The 19,481-nt window shown below is 38.6% G+C and overlaps 1 protein-coding gene across 1 annotated transcript; it reads right to left on the bottom strand.

Moving 5' to 3' along the window:
• Positions 1 to 560: 560 nt before the first annotated feature.
• Positions 561 to 19,481, bottom strand: LOC130559559 (B-cadherin-like). The gene is made up of 12 exons (XM_057342755.1): positions 19,347 to 19,481; positions 18,735 to 18,857; positions 18,501 to 18,656; positions 18,228 to 18,369; positions 17,626 to 17,798; positions 17,404 to 17,532; positions 17,133 to 17,318; positions 2,464 to 2,708; positions 2,208 to 2,353; positions 1,904 to 2,128; positions 1,589 to 1,807; positions 561 to 1,265 (listed from the first exon to the last, which is right to left on the bottom strand). The coding sequence occupies exons 1-12, from the start codon at positions 19,389 to 19,391 to the stop codon at positions 1,222 to 1,224; spliced, it is 1,833 nt and encodes a 610-aa protein (XP_057198738.1). The 5' UTR covers positions 19,392 to 19,481; the 3' UTR covers positions 561 to 1,221.

The following is a 19,481-nucleotide window of genomic DNA, read 5'->3' on the forward strand; positions in this document are numbered from 1 at the left end:
TGACTTTTTGATATCAACAATTCAATTTTTACTAGTAAAAATTATAATTCTTGATATCAAGAATAGAATTTCTACTAGTAACTATTTCTATTTTTGATATCAGTAATTACATTTTCATTAGTAAAAATGTGAATTACAATGACGTCATCACTCGCAGAAATGTGTCTATTGTGATATTTAACTAGTAAAAATGCAATTACAGATATCAAGAATGACGTTTTTTACTAGTTGAAATTCAATTTTTGATATCATGAATGTACATTTCTGCGAGTGATGACGTCATTGTTGATATCAAGAGTTCACATTTTCACTAGTGAAAATGTAATTACTGATATCAAAAACAGCAATTGTTACTAGTAAAAATTGAATTGTTGATATCAAGAATTATAATTTTTACTAGTAAAAATTGAATTGTTGATATCAAAAATTCATATTCTGAGAATGACTAAAAGCTAATTCGGCTTGCCATAGTAGTCACGAGAATCTGATTAACAGAAGTGGTTATAGATGCTGATGATGTTGATTCTTACCATCACAGTTTTCACAGGATGCGGTTATGTCTTTACACTTTTTGTATTTCTTTTTATTAGCAATGTTCTAGAAGTGTTACAAGTGTAATGCAAAACCAGTTTCAAGTTCTTTTCAAAAATACAGCAAACAATAATGTGTGAAGAGGTCAAAACTTCCTTACAGAGAATAGAGAGTTATGGAATACATAGGCCTACATCTTCAATGCTACAAACTCTGAAAATGAAATATGTGCCTCTACAGTTTTTAATTAAGAACCTAACAAACCACCATCAAATAACAACAAAGTTTCAATAGTGATCGTGATTATGAGCATGTTTGGTGCCGGGCTTAAATCAAATCCATTTTCGTTTACAGATTTTCCACATCTATTGTAAAAACTGTAATCAGTCATTTTACTGTTTTCACACACACACCACACACAAGTAATTACAGAAAAACACTGCAAATTTACAACAAAAATGGGGAAAACAGTAATTTTACAGGAAAAAATATTTTACGGTTTATTTCTGGCGCCCCAGCTGCCAGAAAAGAGATTTTTTTACAGTGTGCAACATCTAATTGAATGATTATCATCAGAAGCATGATTAATGATCAGAAAATGCTAAATTCAAAAGACAATGATAAAATAAACAGAATTTGCTGCATACGACGTTGTTTGCCTTGCAGTCACACACAGTCGCTTCAATAGAGTTAGCGGCTTTTCCTATTCACGAACACGATGAGCAGGATGAGCGCTGCGATAGAAACATAATGATTATTCAGTGGAATCAATTCATCTATGATTACATAATTGTAACAATGTTCAAAGTAAAGGAGGAAGGAGGCGGGAACCGGTGAACATTAAATCAACTTTTAATAAAATAAACAAAGCATAAACCAAAGTAAAGGGCCGGCAGCCACCTCACGGACGACTGCCGGCTACACAAACATAACTAAAACACATACAATGTCCAAGCAATATGGGTCCTGCAATGAGAATTTCACTGAAGGATGGGCTGCTGTTACTCAGTAAAATAAAAATGCAAATCAGTGTAAAAGCATGAATGGAAATACATACAAAGCAGAACCAAGATGCCACCGAGGATTCTGAGAACTCCAGACAGCGGTAACCCTGCTGCCAGCCTCTCAGTGCATCGAAAATCTTCTCCCTTGCAGTCACACACTGTGGCCTTAATCGTGTTGTCTTGATACCTGTCGCCCTGATCGAAAACTCTCAGGATGACATTGTAGATGCCGGGCTCCAGTGTGTTCCTGAGCATCAGCTCTATTTTGGTTGCTGAAACAAGCAGATTGAAACCGTCAGGTCAGACACACCAGTTAAAGAAGCATGACTTTCCAGCTCATTTCTCTAGACATGTTAGTCAACTCTTACATTCTTCATTCATCCTGGCAGTCCAGTTTTTCTGGGTTTCTCCATGAGTGTCGACACGAAATGGACCGGCGTGAGGCGGTCCGTCTTTATCCGTGATGGAGAGGATAGCAGGAAGCGCTTCACTATTACACATCTTTATTTCTCTTTCAGTAATCGAGGGAGGGTTGTCATTCACATCCTCCAGATGGATGATCAGAGTTCCTGTGCCAGTCGCTGGTGCTTTTTCTGCACACAAGTACAAACTTATTAGAAAAGAAACAATAGTGTCCATATCAAGCCCCCAAACCAAAGAAACCCAACTTACCATCATCATCAACAGCCAGAAAGAGAGCTTTGTATTTGCCATCTATGACCATGCCGGATTCTCTGTCCATTTGCTTCTTGACTTTGATCACTCCGGTTTCTTTGACAATATTAAACCAGCCGGCGGGATCATAGCCGATTCTATACCTGGAGGGTGGCGAAAGAAGCAGATTAAGACCAGCAAAGGAAATGAGTCATAACAAACGTTCAATGTCCGCTGTACAAGACTACAAATAAAAATGAAACCGACTTCTTACGTTAACTTCTGTGATCTGGCAGTGTCTGGATCGACGGCTGTATAAGTAATCAATTCAGAATCAACAGCCAGATCTTCAGGTTTGTAAATGACGTTCTCTTTTGGTTTGAATTCTGGAGGTTCATTCACATCCTCCACATTGACGGTGACTGTGGCAGTGGATGTGGGCAAAGAGCCGACAAACGGATCCTCGTTCTCAACAATCACAGACAGAATGTACTGCTTGGTCTTTTCATAATCCAGTGGCTGTACGGACAAGAACAGACAGCAAGTTACGGCATGTCACCACAAACGATTCTATCCTCAACATTATGATCATTCTGTACCTTCACAGTGGTGATGATTCCCTCGAGCTGACTGGGTCCAGTACTGACATTGAAAAATCCTCCTTTATCACCATTTATAATCTTATATTTTGTTGACCAGGCGGGTGATCCGGGTTCATCTCCATCAGTAACTGTGAGCTTGGCCACTACGGCACCAATTTGATTCTCTGGGACAGATGCTTCGTGCTGAAAACATACCGACTTGTGTGTAACAATTGTTGTAATAATTATGTATAAATACTATATATAAATATTCTAAAAAGCTACCTGTTTGCTCAAACTGAGGTGCCGTTATCATTGCTGTCGGTGACAGTAATAACAGCCGTGCCCGTCGTTGTCCACCCTCTCCTCTCATATTTGCAGCCTGAGATTAGTAAAGTATATGCTGTTCTTGAAAGAGAAGATGTTCACATGTGAGTTTCTCTTTCATGAACTCATTCAAACAGCACTTTAAGATACGTCATCAAATGAATTCATTTTCCACCTCTCCTACCAGTCCTGTACAATGACACGAATCCCTCCATTATGGTGTTGATATCAAACATATCTGGACTTGTAAACGGAGGATCTTGGCTGATAATTTGTATCTGACATCAGCGTTATCAGTATTTGGATCATCTGCATCAGTGGCTAGTGACCGTCATAAACTCATAATCTTCAGAGAGAAGATGGATATTTCATACAAGCTGAAGCTTTACACACAAGAGCTCTAGATCCCATAATCATGAAGTAACATGAACACCAAAAGCTACCTTTTAGAAAGCTTCAGCGAAACCTGTCCATTGAAAGGATTTTCAGTAAACACAGGTTTATTGTCATTCTGGTCAATCACATAGATGATGATTTCCATTGGCTTCTCTTTTATGCCTCCTTCTCCAATAGCATAAGCTGTGAGCTGAAGACACGAGCATGTTAAGTGTCACAAATCTGTAAAGACTGCCGGCAAACATTCACAAGATGATAGCTTTAATTAAAAAAACTCAAGCATTTTGATACATTTGAGGTGTTTTAACTTCTGGTGCATTAGATTTTTGATCTGATTATGAGTAAGGTTTAAAGTTAAAAATAACTCACAGTATAGAAGGCTTTAGTCTCTCTGTCGAGCGGCTGTGTCACTGAAATAGTCCCTGAAAATTTGTCACATATGAAAAGGCCCTTCGGTGGCAGATCTGCTCCTTCACCTGTGATACTGTACATCATCGTAGTTTCTGAGGCAAAATCTGACTTGATCTAATGACAGAGAGACAAACTCAGTAACACAAACCCTGTATTAAATTGAAAAAATCATTTTGATGATGTTCACTTACCTTAGAAAGCGTTCTTGGGAAAGGACCTCTGCTGTTCTCCGGTTCATTGAAAGGTGGAATAACCCAACCTCTCTTTATTCTCTTTAGTCCTGCAGAGAACTTCATAACCAGATCAGAAGATTTCACATGGGAAGCCAAAATATTTGAATTATAGAGATATTAAATCTGCTTTTACAAAACATCAACAAACTATTTACTTAAAAATATAAAGCAGCATTTAAACTTAGTTTTGTTACTGTAAACACATTTGCAGCAATCTATGGTGTCACGAATACAGACATTCAAACACTGTCGTCCTCTCCCAACATTTAAAATAATTATAACATACGTGCAAATAGTGTAAAAACATTTGTTTTTAACTTTGCTAATACATCATTATGAGGTTTTGGAACATTCCCTGTTATAAAATATAAAATGCTACCTGTAAAAGGAAAATAATAATTCCCAGTCGCACAATGATCATTGTCTTGAGAAGCAGTAAAATATGTCTGGTTTTTCTGTGAATGTTAAGCGCGTACAGCTGCTGATCTGAAGGGAACTAAAAGAGTTTCTGTGGGCTGCTGGGGGGCGTGGCTTATTCAGGCTAAAAAAAATAATTAGTAATGAAATCATATTTAAATAAATTAGGAACTAAACTAAGTTTATGAATTTTTCATAATTTACAAAAGTACTATGAGAATGGTTCTTTAAATATCTTCAGGAGAAACTGAGTATACTAAGACAATGTTTGAGTTCATATCTTGAGTTTTGGGGACATTTTAATGCTGATTTTACAGTAATATATTATAAGAGTAAAGATTTACCATTTGTTCTGGGCTTTTTGGCCCAGAACTAATGATCAGTTGATGTCTGAATGAGTTTTATGAGGAATAAAGTTTTGAAAAACTAAAAATAATCTGACTAAATTTAAATTAATATGACTGACCACAAAGGTTAATGTAAAATTGAGCAGCGACAGTAACTGAACCTTTGATTAGTTTTTAGGAATCGAGTTGTCATTAGTTGAGAAAGATAAATACTGATATCTTGTGGTTCAATAATGCACAGCAATATACTGCATATATCCAATGAACCTTTTGTCCTCACATCATTGGCACAGAAGTGAAAACGGGTGCAATTTTAAAAGTGTGACGTACAAAACAATAAATACATGACACAATAACCCTATATTGTGAGGATTAGATGGGCAATTCCAGCGTTATGGACGTGACCAACAACAAATGAAGAAGGGGTGGCTCTTTAAAGAACATAAAATAGTTAATATATTAAAATTTTCATGTGCCCATTTATGATGTGACAATTCAGAAAATGGCACTTAGTTGATTATGAAAAAATCATGAACTAAAAATAAAGCAAATGCTTTAAAAACTTGAAGAGTGCCATCACATGGGTACTTGAACCTGCAAATGTTGATATCTGTGCTTTTAGCATCGTAAAAACCATTGGCGAAACTTTATTTTTTCATGGTAAGGTTGACATTTTCAAGGAATTAGACAGATGTCAAATCAAACTAAATGATTTTTTTCGCAGATGCCTACATTAAGGGGTTAAAATATAGAGTAACATATAAAAGTTATGCATTATTTCTAAGTCCCCATGAAAATGTGGTAAAGTCATGAGAATCCGATTGATAGAAGCTGGTTATAGACGCTGATGATGCTGATTCTTATCACACTTGTCTGTTACAGTTTTCACCCATACAGGATGCGGTTATGTCTTCCTTCCTTTAGGTCAAAACTTCCTGTCTGGTTTACTATCTCTGTGGGGACAGTCCATAGGCGTAATGTTTTATATACTGTACAAACTGTATATTTTATCCCCTATCCCTAACCCTACCCCTAAACCTAAAGATCATATGTAACCGGACCGCGATTCGCGGGCCTCGAACCGACGTCGGTTCGGATGGGAGACGGGCGCTCTAACGAGGAGGCTAAAGACCACAGTCGCTAGAGCGTCTCTGTTGGTCGGGGAGTGAGGTTTACACACTGCACAGCTCTTCACTAGCTGGTCTCCGTTACACATAGAAAACTTTTTGCATTTTTAGATTTTTAAAAAATATTGTTCTGTACAATTTATTAGCTTTTTTGCCCATGGGGACCTCAATTTTGGTCCCCACAGTGACACGAGTCCCCACGAGCTGGTGTGCATTCAGGTGTAGGTACCCACCAGGATTTCACTTTTCATTTTCCGCCGGTCTTAGCACACGATATACTGTAAGTACAGAAGAGTCAAGTTTTAAATAGCAAAAATATCTAAACTCTTTGGTCATTTTCGAACGCGATGCTACTGGTCTAATTGGATTCAATGATCTATGCTAAGCTATGCTAAAAGTGCTATCGCCAGACCCAGAGATCGGCTGAATAGATTCCAAAACGGTAAAACTTAACTTATTAACTCTGGGGGAGTTGGAGAATGAGCCTATTTCCAAAAAAAGTGGAGTGTTCCTTTAGGAACCTACTTTATATATCCAAATAAATTGATATTGAATCAAACTGAATTTTGGAAAAAAATTGCAAGCTTAGAAATCAAACTGTGAAATGTGTCAATGCCCTGCCTTATTTAAAGGGGTCATATGGCGCGAAAACGTGTTTTTCTGTGTCTCTGGTGTGTTATAAGTTGCCCATGCATGTGTTAGACACGTAAAATTGCAAAAATGAAAGTGTGGGAACAAAAGATGCATTCAATCTAAAAGCGAATGCTCACCCAGACCTGCCTGAAACACATCGTGTAACCACACCCCCACAAATCTACGTCACTTCGTAACATGACTTGACTAAGACCGCCCAAATGTAAACGCAAGTGAGGTGGGCGTACTGGTACATCTCATTGTATCGTCACCGCCGCAGCCATATCGTGGAGACGCTGTGTGTTTCATTGAGAAAAGAAAGCCTCTTTGTCTGCCCTGCCAAAAGATAAGACAACTAAAAACGAATGGCTACATTTTATTTACAATACTGTTCCAGAACAGTACAATCCGAAGTGTGTGCAGCGCATTTCACAGATGATTGCTTCATGAAGCAACCCGTTCTCACTCCCGACACATCACATATTTACGCTCGGTCAGCGCCCCTCGGCGTCACTTTTGAACGTGCAGGGTACTCCTTTGGCATCGTTTTTCGAGGAACAGGGAACTGCGTTGCTGTTTGCTCAATGCTCCAGACCGAGATGCGTGCAATTCTTAGCATTTCATAATTATTTATGGTTTTAATATTTTGTAGCACCTAACCCCAACCTCACCCTAACCCTAACCACTTCCCAGCCATTTAAAACACAACACGCGAATACAAGTACAGTCACGGGTATTTATTGCACAAACTGACCAAAAGCATTACAAAACATAACAAACAACTCGTTTCGAAGACCTTTTTGCACCAAAGCCGTACGATAACTTTACACGAAGATGCCCTGCTTGTCCGTGAATACATGAAGTCGCTCCCATTCAAAAGATAAACTGGAACAGCTAGATGAAGTCGGTCGCGGGAGCCAATACCGTTTCACGTTCAAAGCCAACGAAATGACGCGATCGGTCATGAGACATGGGAGAGCCAATGGCATCGAAGCTGACGTAACTTCCTCTGGCGGCAATATTTGAACGTCGTTCCTTCACTGGATTTGAGATTTACGGCGGACGGTGATCGTTTTCGGATCTGTTCCTCTTACAAATCGATCGTTTCGCGTTGGTACCCTTGGGATATCTGTATTTTTGAACGACATTGTGACCGCTTGTATTATGTGTTTTATATTACGATAAATAAACTGTTACATTACTTGCTCAAACTGTGAAACTGTCTGAATAGCGTCATGTAAACGCAATTATCCTGGCCATTAAACTTAAATTAAACCCCGAAACATCATCATTGCAAATTATATCTAATATACATTTTCATAATGACGGTGAAATTCGCGTGCCCTTCACCTTGAAAAACGACGCCAAAGGGGTACCCTGCGCGTTCAAAAGTGACGCCGAAGGGCGCTGACCGAGCGTAAATATGCGACGAGTCGGGAGTGAGAATGTGTTGACCTTCATTTTATTCCCATTTTGTTATGCTGCTGCCTTATCTTAAACTACTTTAAATGATTATTTTTTTACATTAATCTACACTCCATGCACAATAATGACAAAACAAAAAACTGATTTTTGACAGCTTTGCAAATTTATTAAAAATAAAAAACAAAAATAATTACATTGCATAAGTATTCAAACCCTTTTCTGAGACACTTGAAATTTAGCTCAGAAGCATTAGTTTTGCTTGTTAATGTTTATACACTTCGAGTGGAGTTAACCTGTGCCAAATTCAATTGAATAAGTATGATTTGGAGCGGCACATACCTCTCTATAAAGGGTGCAACAGCTGAAAATGCATATCAAAGTAAAAACCAAGACATGAGGTCAAAAGAACTGCCAGTAGAGCTCTGAGACAGGATTGTATCAAGGCACAGATCTGAGGAAGACTTCTGAAAAAAATCTGCTGAATTGAAGGTTCACAGAAGCATGAAGCCTCCATTTATCCTCAATGAAAGAGGTTTGGAACCACCAGATCTCTTACTTGAGCTGACCTCCTGTCCAAACTGAGCCATCGATGGAGAAGGGTCTTGGTTAGAGCGGTGACCAAGAAGCTGATGATAACTCTGGTTGAGCTCCATGATCATATATGGAGATGGGAGAAACTTACAGAAGGACAAACATAACTGCAACACTCCACCAATCTGGGCTTTATGGCTTAGTGGCCAGACTCAAGCCTTTGCTCAGTGAAGACACATGGAAACTTGAAATATGCAAAAACGTACTTCAACGAATCTTTCAAACTGTCAGAAGCAAGATATTCTGGTCTGATGAATCTCAGATAAATGCATCATGTCTGGAGAAAAACAAGCACTGATCAACACCTGTACAATACCGTCTTAACAGTAAAGTGTAGTGGAAACAGCATCATGATGTGGGGGTGTTTTTCAGCTTCAGGGACTGTACACAAAATACGGAGATAATGATCATGAAAACCTAGCCCAGAACATTCAGAACCTCGGACAGGAAAGAAGGTTCATTCTCCAACATGACAATGATCCTAAGCACACAACTAAAACAATGCAAGAGTGGCTTATGGACAACTCTGTCTATGTCCTTGAGTGGCCCAGCTAGTGCTTGAACCCAACTGAACATCTCTGTAGAAACCTGAACATGTCTGTCTACTGATGATCCTCCATCCAACCTGACAGAGTTTGAGAGGATCTGAGGAGAAGAATGACAGAAAATTGCCAAATGCAGATGTGTAAAGCGTTTCACATCATGCAATGTATTTATTTTTGTTTTTTATTTTTAATAAATTTGCAAAGCTGTCAAAAATCAGTTTTTTGTTTTGTCATTATTGTGCATGGAGTGTAGATTAATGTAAAAAAAATAATCATTTAAAGTAGTTTAAGATAAGGCAGCAGCATAACAAAATGTGAATAAAATGAAGGGCGATGAATACTTTTGCAAGCCACTGTATGTCCTAATAATCAGTAATTATGTTCCAACTAGAGGCAACAAATGTCGTGTTTATAATGGGGTTTATTGTCTTTGTTGAGTCGCGACGAGACATGGCGTAACACTGGTGGATCACTAACGGCAAATCTTTATAACGTCTGTAGGGTATGGTCGGATCAAAGTTTACCATCTGTGATCGTAAAACACAGTAACCTCTCAGCAGGACTACGACCAGCAACCAACAAGTCTGGCCAAATGTCCTATTCTCAACACCTTCATCTAAACCAGGACAGATTCGGATACTCTCCCCTTGACTTCAAAGGAGGTTCTTGGGGGAGGACAGGACTGGTCACCAAAGTGACAAAAACCATGTCGCCCACAAGCTGAGAGCCTCGGTTTATTCCAAAAGAATCTCTCTTTCTCTCTATTTAGCAACAAAAGACTGGTTTAAAGTGCATATCCGTATACCCCCACGTTGTATGTTTGTCTCCCCGTTATTCACCTTCAATATATAACCTCCAATGCATGTGTGCGTCATGGTATTTCTGTTTATATTTACATTCTTGTTCAAACTACAGGTCAATGTAATTGTAACCCCTTCATGTTTCATATCTACGTGTTTCCCTTTTCATGTCGTAGAATATGGTGTATAGCACAGTAATGTATTTCATACCATACTCATTTTATTCTATTCGAAGTCTATTCCTGCTCCAAACTCCCAGGCGACCATGAATGCAAATGAGTTAGTGTGCCGGACAAAGAAACATGTTTTTGCACCCAAAACTATCTCATCACATTGGATGCCCTCTGTGTTAAAACATCTGAACACGCAGGAAAGCTTGCTCTTTTGTGTATGTTCGTTCGCTCGTGCGCGTTCTTTCAACCTCTCGAGACCTGTCTCTCCTCAGAGATAGCCTCTTCCAGCAGTTTAGTTCAGCTAAATCCAACGGACTCCCGGCTCGCTCTGAACGCATCAGGACCCTTTGATACGCGTGCCAGCACGTGTCCCGAGAAACAAAGAAGCCAATGCAAGTATCTGAACTATTGCTAACCGGTTGCGTATAAGCTTTGCCCCTTTTAAATAAGGAGATTTGTGCTTGATGGTTCGTGCAGATGTGAATAGCTGATTTAATACTGCCATTTTCTTTGCTTTATCTATTTTGTTTTACGTTTTTATGTTTGTTTGTTAATGTTTGGTCCTTGTTAGTAGTTGGTTTTAGTTCCCCGTAGTAGATAAATAAACCGCATGTGTATCCACGCTCAAATTGTTTCTGTGTTTATTTATCACATATCAAGGTCACTTAAACTGCTTGATTTCGTTAAGATTTCTGAAGTGGTACTGTACTACAGTAAGAATATTGTTTTTCCAGGCCAGGGGAGTAATATTTCTTAGAGTTAATATACGACCTGCTGATCACTCGCTGGACGAGTACATTTTAGTTTGTCGCTGTTATTAGCTCTGCTGCATCAGGTTAAAGTGTATAAAATAATTAATGGTTAATCACAATTAATTATACGTATGTTACTGTGGTTAAACTCATAGTTTCCCCGAAATACACTACACGTCGTATATAAAAGGTAAAACAGTTAGCTATAGGTTTTAACTATTTAACATATATATTTTTTAAAAACCTTACCAATCCTATCCTGCTCAAGTCGAGCTGGCAAAGTTGATGTATCAGCTTGATCATCTTCATTTTCAGGATCAGATTCGGGCTCGAATTGATTTAAGGAAGTACCGATGACATTTTATCACCTGTCAGTACAATTGCTTGGGAACATTTTGTTCGGAATATGGTAAGAGGCGTTACATTTCCGTCACACGCTTGCAGTATTCCACCAATCACTACGCACTGGTTAACTGGCCAATCACAGCACACCTCGCTTTTCAGAGCCATGAGCTTTGTTAAAAATCTGAGCGTTTCAGAGAGGCGGCGCAAAGAGGAGACACAAACATGCACGGTGTGTGGAAAATACAATGTTTTTGAACCTTAAATCGTGTGTAAACATTGCATTACCTCTAAAACAAATCATAATATTCGTTTCAGCCATGTCATATGACCCCTTTAAAATTTTAAATATGTTGTTCTTATGCTTTATAACGATAGTGCACTAAAAATACACTTTATTTAATTACACCTAGTACACTTCCATAAGTTTATTTTTAACACATTAAGTTTGTACCTAATACTGTACTAAAAGTATAGCCTTTAGCACTTCTATTTAACTTTTGAGTGCACTTAGTTCTTAAATTAATCCTAAAAAGTAGGCCACTACAGACCTTTTTTGTATATTAAGTAAAAAAATAGTGTAGAGCACTTGAAATGCATTTAAGTGTATTTTAGTATATTATTTTTGGGTAAAGGGTTTAAGGCATCTTACTCATGACAGCATGTCCTTTATGCTGATTTTATCTTTTTGTATAATCTACTTTCACACAGTGTTTAACGGCGGGCCAGAGAGTTTAAGCCAACGTTACCCGGAATGGAACAGATGGCCATAGCCGAGGAAGAAAGACACGAGTTCATTGGTTAAACATCCCGCACACTTTTATAGTGGTGTAGAAACGGGGAAGGAAACCCTCCGGTTCCGTCACAAAGAAAAAGGTACACACATTGTCAGCGGTAGAGCGACCATCACACCTGTTCACCTCTCAAGCCAAACTCTCCGCGCGCTAACGCAGGAGCCGCGTGCATCCACAACAGACGTCATCTTAAAGGTACATACACATTAGACATAGGTGGCCGTTACAAGTGATAGTTAACCCTGGACCACAAAACCCATCATAAGTAGCAAGGGGAATATTTATGACAGTAGCTGACAAAACATTGTATGGGTCAAAATGATAATTTTTTCTTTTATACCAAAAATCATTAGGATATTAAAGGGCCCATTGCATGAAAGTCAAAATTTTTCTGTGTTTAAGTGCTATAATCGGGTCCCCGGTGCATCTAGCAACCCAGAAAACGTGAAAAACAAGATCCCAGTAACTTTGTTTTGGTGTGCCTTTCTATGCCAGCATGTGAGAAATCGAGCCATTCAGATTTCGCTCCGAATGTGACGTCCAAAGCGGATTTTATTATAATGTTACCGCCCCTTAATCTACACAGTTCCACCCACCGCACTCCACCATTGTTGTTTTCACAAGCGACAGCGGTGTACGTGACGCCATGGCTAAAGTTCGTGGACAACATGCAATGTAGTCGCTGCACAGAGTCCAAATCTAGAAAGAGACAGGAGTGGATTTATTTTATTTTTAGTGGAAATCCATCAGAAACCATAAGTAAAAACCTGCTTGTTTGCACGAATCCCTTCAAACCGGAGTGCTTTATCAACCTGGGACAGAACAAGCAGGATTAGCCTCAAAGTTGTTCCTCAAGAAGGACCGAGACCAACTGAACGAGACAAAACTGCCGATGTAAGTAATATTTATCAACAGTCTGAATTGACGTACATGTGCCGTATATATAGGAGGATAACGTTAGCATATGATAGCGAACGGAGCTAAGTCAGTCACGGGCTATGTTCTGATAGAACATTCAAAGCCAGTGTTAAACTTACTGTATATAAGTGCAGATGGACACTTGGAGTTTAGCTGTATGAATGTTAATACATTATGTGCGTTAATATGTTCAGCTGCAGCAAACTGTTTGTTTTGCTAATGAACAGGGGCGAACACTGCGGTTAGTTTTGTTTTAAACGTCTCAAATCATTCGTCCTTGGGCTGAAAAATCTGCCACAGCATACTAGTTATGCTCTCACGTTGTGTGTGTAACGTTATAACTTGTCAATGACAAGCTGAGATCTGCAGGTCTGAGATCTGCAGTGGATTTTAGGTAAGCATACACGCACAACGTGAGCGCATTAGGATGCGCTGTTTGCTGTGACGGATTTTTTAGTCTCCGGACGAATGATTTGAGACGTTTAAAACGAAACTAACCGCAGAAGAGTTCAGGAAACATAATTTAGCGAAACCATTGCCATGGCAGTACTACACGTGTGTTGTGTTGACACGCCGGACAGAACGAGGTGGGGTTCGCTGTTACTCATTATCAGTTAAAGAGACATGCACCAAAACGGGTTGCTGTGAGCAAAGCTGTTTTTGACGAGGCAAGAAGGGTTTTGTTTACACAGCCATTGAGTGTTTTTAAGCAAAATATGTTCCAGACATTTCATGAAGACCCTAATAAATCATACCAACTTGTTGAAAGTGCTCATGAAATGAGTCCTTTAAGTTAAGATCATGTTCCATGAAGATATTTTGATATTATATTTCCTACTGTAAATATATTAAAACTTTATTTTTGGGAGTGGATGCAGCAAAATTGCTAACAAAATGGCCAGAAACACGCATTAAAACATCCCTCGCTGATGCCCGCTCTTCGGGAATTACCCACTCAAGTGTGGTATCTATGTAAATTTCTGCTTTCAGGTTCATCTATTCTCCACAACGTCATTACAGCGGTAAAACAAACCCGTTTCTTTGTAGCAACGGCCTGCTACAGCGCCCTTGATAAACAACTTCAAAGGTGATTTTCTCAATATTTTTATTTTTTGCACCCTCAGATTCCAGAGTTTTAAACAGTTGTATCTCAGCCAAATATTGTCCTGTCCTAACAAACCGCACATCAATGGACAACTTATTTATTCAGCTTTCAGATTATGTATAAAGCTCAATTTAGAAAAATTGACCTATAAGACCCATAAGTTTTAGAATACCTGTGTGATCAAGCTACCATCACCTCGGCCATGACATTTCACTATGCTTCTTGGACATTTTAAGGTTTAAACAAAGCTGAGAATTCCCCCAAAATGAAATCTGTCAGGTGTGACCACTAAATTATTTGGGCTGTATTGGCTAGCCCTTCAATATGCCCTGTCCAAATTGTTCCAGTACTGTGCTAAAGGTCCAGTGTATGAAATTTAACAGCATCTAGTGGTCGGGTTTGCAAACTGCAACCAACAGCCTCGTGTAGAGACGTAGAGTTGGCACGCAAAAATGAGCAATTTCTGTTCATTTCAAGCTCAGAGAGTAAAATATTGTCTGGAATATAGGTTGCTGAGGGACTATGTGGTATCCTGCATGTTCCTTTTCTTTCCAGTGCACGTTAGTTCATAAAAAAACTCTCTCAAATAAATCAGTCATGTACAGATACAGTCATCAAATGAATTCTTTTCTCACCTCTCTATCCAGATTTGAAGCATTTTTAATGTGGTGTTTACATACAGTGTAATAGGCTTTTCTCTCTCTGTCCAGTGGCTGTGTCACTGAAATAGTCCCCGTGAATCTGTCACATCTGAAAAGGAGATCTGCTCCTTCACCTGTGATACTGTACGTCATCGCAGTTTCTGCAGCATAATCGGACTTGATCTAATGACAGAGAGACACAAACTCAGTAACACAAACCCTGTTTTAATGACAAAAACCATTTTGATGAGAAAGCGTTCTTGGGAAAGGACCTCTGCTGCTCTCCGGTTCATTGAAAGGTGGAATAACCCAACCTCTCTTTGCTCTCTTTAGTCCTGCTGAAGACCTTGGAAACTTCACAATCACCAGATCATCAGAGGAAGATTCCATCTGGGAAACCAAAATGTTTGATTTATATGGACATAACAGATTTGCTTTAAATAATATTAGAGGCACCTCAAGACATTTTCCAGTTTGCTCGCTGGTTTTAATGAACAGCTTGGCCACCTTTAGTATGATGAGAAGAATGAACTTTTCAAATGAACCATTAAAAGATTTTGTTTTTAGGAAAGAGCTGCAAAAGGCTTCTACCCTTACAGAAACTTGCACATTCCTGTGGAGCTGAACTCTGACAAACACTATGTGCTTTTTATGCAACTGTCTCTTCAAATTTTTACATTTTTTAATTTGAATTGTATTATTATTATCATTATATGGCTTGCTTGTGTATTTGGATGTGAAGCTTCAGTTTCTCAGAAAAAAATCCATGTGTGTGCAAGCACTCTTGGCAATAAATATTTCTTTCCTGATTCCAACACATTAGTACAATCATTAATACTTCTAATAAACCAATAAAACATTTTTAAAGAATCCCAAAGACTATACAGACTAGATCCAAACTGTTAACAAGCACTTGACCATTTTACAATGAAATAATGGTCAGAACAATTCTGAGAATCGTTGTTTACATGGTGCTTTAGGTGTCAATCATTTAAGTCATTAAAATAATTTAATTGTCAGATAAATATAATTTAAATTCAATTGCGTTAAATGATGTTTATTAGGCCTATACTTATAAATTTAGGCAAGCAACTGGCCTTAAGTTTTTACACTGAACACATTTGCAACACTCAGTAGTGTCATGTTGTAAAACGAGACACGTCTTTTAGGCGTCAAAACAATATTTACATGACATTCAAACAATGCATTATGTGAACTGATTTAAAATATGAACATCATTTCAAATGATGTAAAAAACATTTGTTACTAAAACAAAAACATCTGTTTCTTGGAGCACTGCCTGTTACGAGGGTTAAAATCCTACCTGAAAAAAAAAGAGAATAATAACTAATAATTGCACAATGATCATGGTCTCGGTGAACGTTCAGCTCGTGCAGCTGCTGATCTGAAGGGAACTGAAAGAGATTTACAACATGTGATGTTGATCCTCCTTCTGCTCGTTTTTTGAGGCTGGGCCACATCCATTGTATAAAAGACGAATAAAACCAACTAAAAATGAAAAATTCAATAATTTGCTTACATTTTTAGTTAATTATGAAATGCAGCAAAATGGTCCAGTAAATAAAACATATTTTGCTGAACCACAGCCACCTCAAAAACCATCGAAGGATCTTAGTTTTTAAATGTTGTGTTGAGTAAGAAATAAAAAAAGAATGTGTGAAAAACTACAAGAAGAAGGACACAACTTTAAGAATCCCCAACTCCGATCCACCCAGATATGGGCGTGGCTTCTGACATCACACTTGGATGTAGGCGCGTTGGATGTCACGTGGGCCGTGCAAGACGTCCACCGCGGGATGCAGCGAGCCCTACTTGTGTAATTATTTGGAACAGAGTTAGCATTGTACTTTATTTTCCAAACCGTCTGCAACAAGCGCAAGCCCCGCCCCTTAGCTGATTTCAAAGATTTTATTGGTCACCTTGGATTTGTTTCAAAGCATTTTATTCCTTAACAGGACAGAGCAACAGAGAAGTGTTGAAAGTGCTGTCCATCTGTTAAATAGAGTAAACAATACTTGAGTATGAAAAGTAAAAAAGATGAGGAATGCTTGCAATAGTGATATAGAATAATGGATATAACACAGATTATGAGGATGTTTGCAAGCAAATTTGCTAAAACAATGAAATCTGTGATTCAATCCGCTTTTCTTATTCTTGTTCATCATCCTCCACATTGACGGTGACTGTGGCAGTGGATGTGGGCAAAGAGCCGACAAACGGATCCTCGTTCTCAACAGTCACAGACAGAATGTACTGCTTGTTCTCCTCGAAGTCCAGAGGCTAAATGCAAAAGACATATCATTTCTATATTATTTTCATTTGTGTCTTCTTAACTGTCGTGTCAACATTATGATCATTCTGTACCTTCACAGTGGTGATGATTCCCTCGAGCTGACTGGGTCCAGTACTGACATTGAAAAATCCTCCTTTATCACCACTTATAATCTTATATTTTGTTGACCAGGCGGGTGATCCGGGTTCATCTCCATCAGTAACTGTGAGCTTGGCCACTACGGCACCAACTTGATTCTCTGGGACAGATGCTTCGTGCTAAAAACATACACGACTTGGGTTGTAACAATTGTTGTAATAATTATGTATTTAAATACGTATTATAAATATTCTAAAAAGCTACCGTGGTTTGCTCAAACTGAGGTGCGTTATCATTGCTGTCGGTGACAGTAATAACAGCCGTGCCCGTCGATGTCAAACCCTCTCCTCTCATATATGCAGCCTGAATTAGTAAAGAATAAATGAAGAATTTCTGAAAGAGAAGATGTTCACATGTGAGTTTCTCTTTCATGAACTCATTCAACAGCACTTTAAGATACGGTCATCAAATGAATTCATTTCTCACCTCTCTATCCAGTCCTGTACCAATGACACGAATCCCTCCAGTTATGGTGTTGATATCAAACATATCTGGACTTGGTAACGGAGGATCTTGGCTGATAATTTTGTATCTGACATCACCGTTATCAGTATTTGGATCATCTGCATCAGTGGCTGTGACCGTCATAAACTCATAATCTTCAGAGATTGGGAAATACAAGTGGCGTAATTTAAAAAAGCCTTCGCAACCGACTATTGTCTGTACTTAATGCAACGATTTAATATAAAACAGAATCTTAAAAGTATAAATATTAATAATCAGAATTATCAGGAGGTCACACATTATGTTTTTGGCACGTGTCAAGAGGACCTTAGTAAAAAATGTCATTCAAAATTTGTCCTGTGGGGATGAAGAACGCACGAGTCCTGTGTGACGGCTCAGTGTCTACAGTTGAAAAAACCCTAGTTCGCCCCAAAATTTTGTCATCATTTGCTCGCCACCCAGTTGTTACAAACCTGTATACATTTCTTTGTTGTGCGGAACACAAATGAAGCCGTTTTGGGTCACCAAACATTGGATGAAAGATTAGGATGCTTTTTATGAAAGAAACTTCATAAATCACCCACCCTTTGAAGCGGCGTCAGGAACCTGTCCATTGAAAGGATTTTCAGTAAACACAGGTTTATTGTCATTCTGGTCAATCACATAGATGATGATTTCCATTGGCTTCTCTTTTATGCCTCCTTCTCCAATAGCATAAGCTGTGAGCTGAAGACACGAGCATGTTAAGTGTCACAAATCTGTAAAGACTGCCAGCAAACAAGACAACAACTTTCAAAGAACTCAATCGTTTTAAATCTAAAATCATCTGATCATGAATAAAGTTAAAAATAACTTACATTATAGGAGGCTTTAGTCTCTCTGTCGAGCGGCTGCGTCACTGAAATAGTCCCTGTGAATTTGTCACATATGAAAAGGCCCTTTGGTGGCAGATCTGCTCCTTCACCTGTGATACTGTACGTCATCGTAGTTTCTGAGGCAAAATCTGACTTGATCTAATGACAGAGAGACACAAACTCAGTAACACAAACCCTGTTTTAATGACAAAAGTCATTTTGATGATGTTCACTTACCTTAGAAAGCGTTCTTGGGAAAGGACCTCTGCTGTTCTCCGGTTCATTGAAAGGTGGAATAACCCAACCTCTCTTTGCTCTCTTTAGTCCTGCAGACTCTTCCGCAAACCCACACGAGAGTGCCTGATCAATAACAAGTGAAGTCTTTAATGTGACATATTTACCTTTTGTTATTTACCTTATTCTGAATAATAAAACATCCATCAATGAATGTGAGCTGCTTAGAGTCAGTCATTTCACATTTGAAAAGGCGGAATGTATGAAGAAGGGGCGTGACTAATTCTGTTTTTAAGTCTGGTGAAATTCCAGAAGGGTTAAAATCTCTGCTTTCGGGAAACATCAGAGCTGTTTGCTCATGAGAAACCCGGGTTTCTAGTCTGCACCCCTGCTTTAATGTCACTATCCTATAAAAAAGACAAAAATCTGTGCAAGTTAACGTTTCTGCTATTTCAACATATTTGCAATAACTCAGTGCTTAAATGTGATTAAGATAGTTCCTTTTCAAACAACGTTACAATGTTGCAATCTTCTAGCGGCAATGTTACATTACAATACAATGTTTCGATACATGATTTAAAGGAACATTCTCTGTTATGATGGATAAAATCCTACCTGAAAAAGGAAAAGTCCCAGTCGTACAGTTAGCATTGCCTCCATGAGAAGTCTCTGTGTTTTCTCTGTGAGCGTTAAGCGTGTGCTGCTGAAAGATGTTTGTGCAGGGAACTTACATTCCAAGAGATTTTTGCA

The sequence above is a fragment of the Triplophysa rosa genome, linkage group LG1 (genome assembly GCF_024868665.1).
Source record: "Triplophysa rosa linkage group LG1, Trosa_1v2, whole genome shotgun sequence".
Taxonomy (NCBI): Eukaryota; Metazoa; Chordata; class Actinopteri; order Cypriniformes; family Nemacheilidae; genus Triplophysa; species Triplophysa rosa.

What these genes read in the sequence shown, in the direction of transcription:
- LOC130559559 (XM_057342755.1), bottom strand. Translation starts at nt 19,391, where the DNA reads ATGGAGGCAATGCTAACTGTACGACTGGGACTTTTCCTTTTTCAG. An exon ending in GCCAGATCACAGAAGTTAAC is followed by an intron (nt 2,354 to 2,463) that starts GTAAGAAGTCGG and finishes GCCACCCTCCAG; the next exon opens with GTATAGAATCGGCTATGATC. An exon ending in TGGCATCTTGGTTCTGCTTT is followed by an intron (nt 1,266 to 1,588) that starts GTATGTATTTCC and finishes TTTCTATCGCAG; the next exon opens with CGCTCATCCTGCTCATCGTG.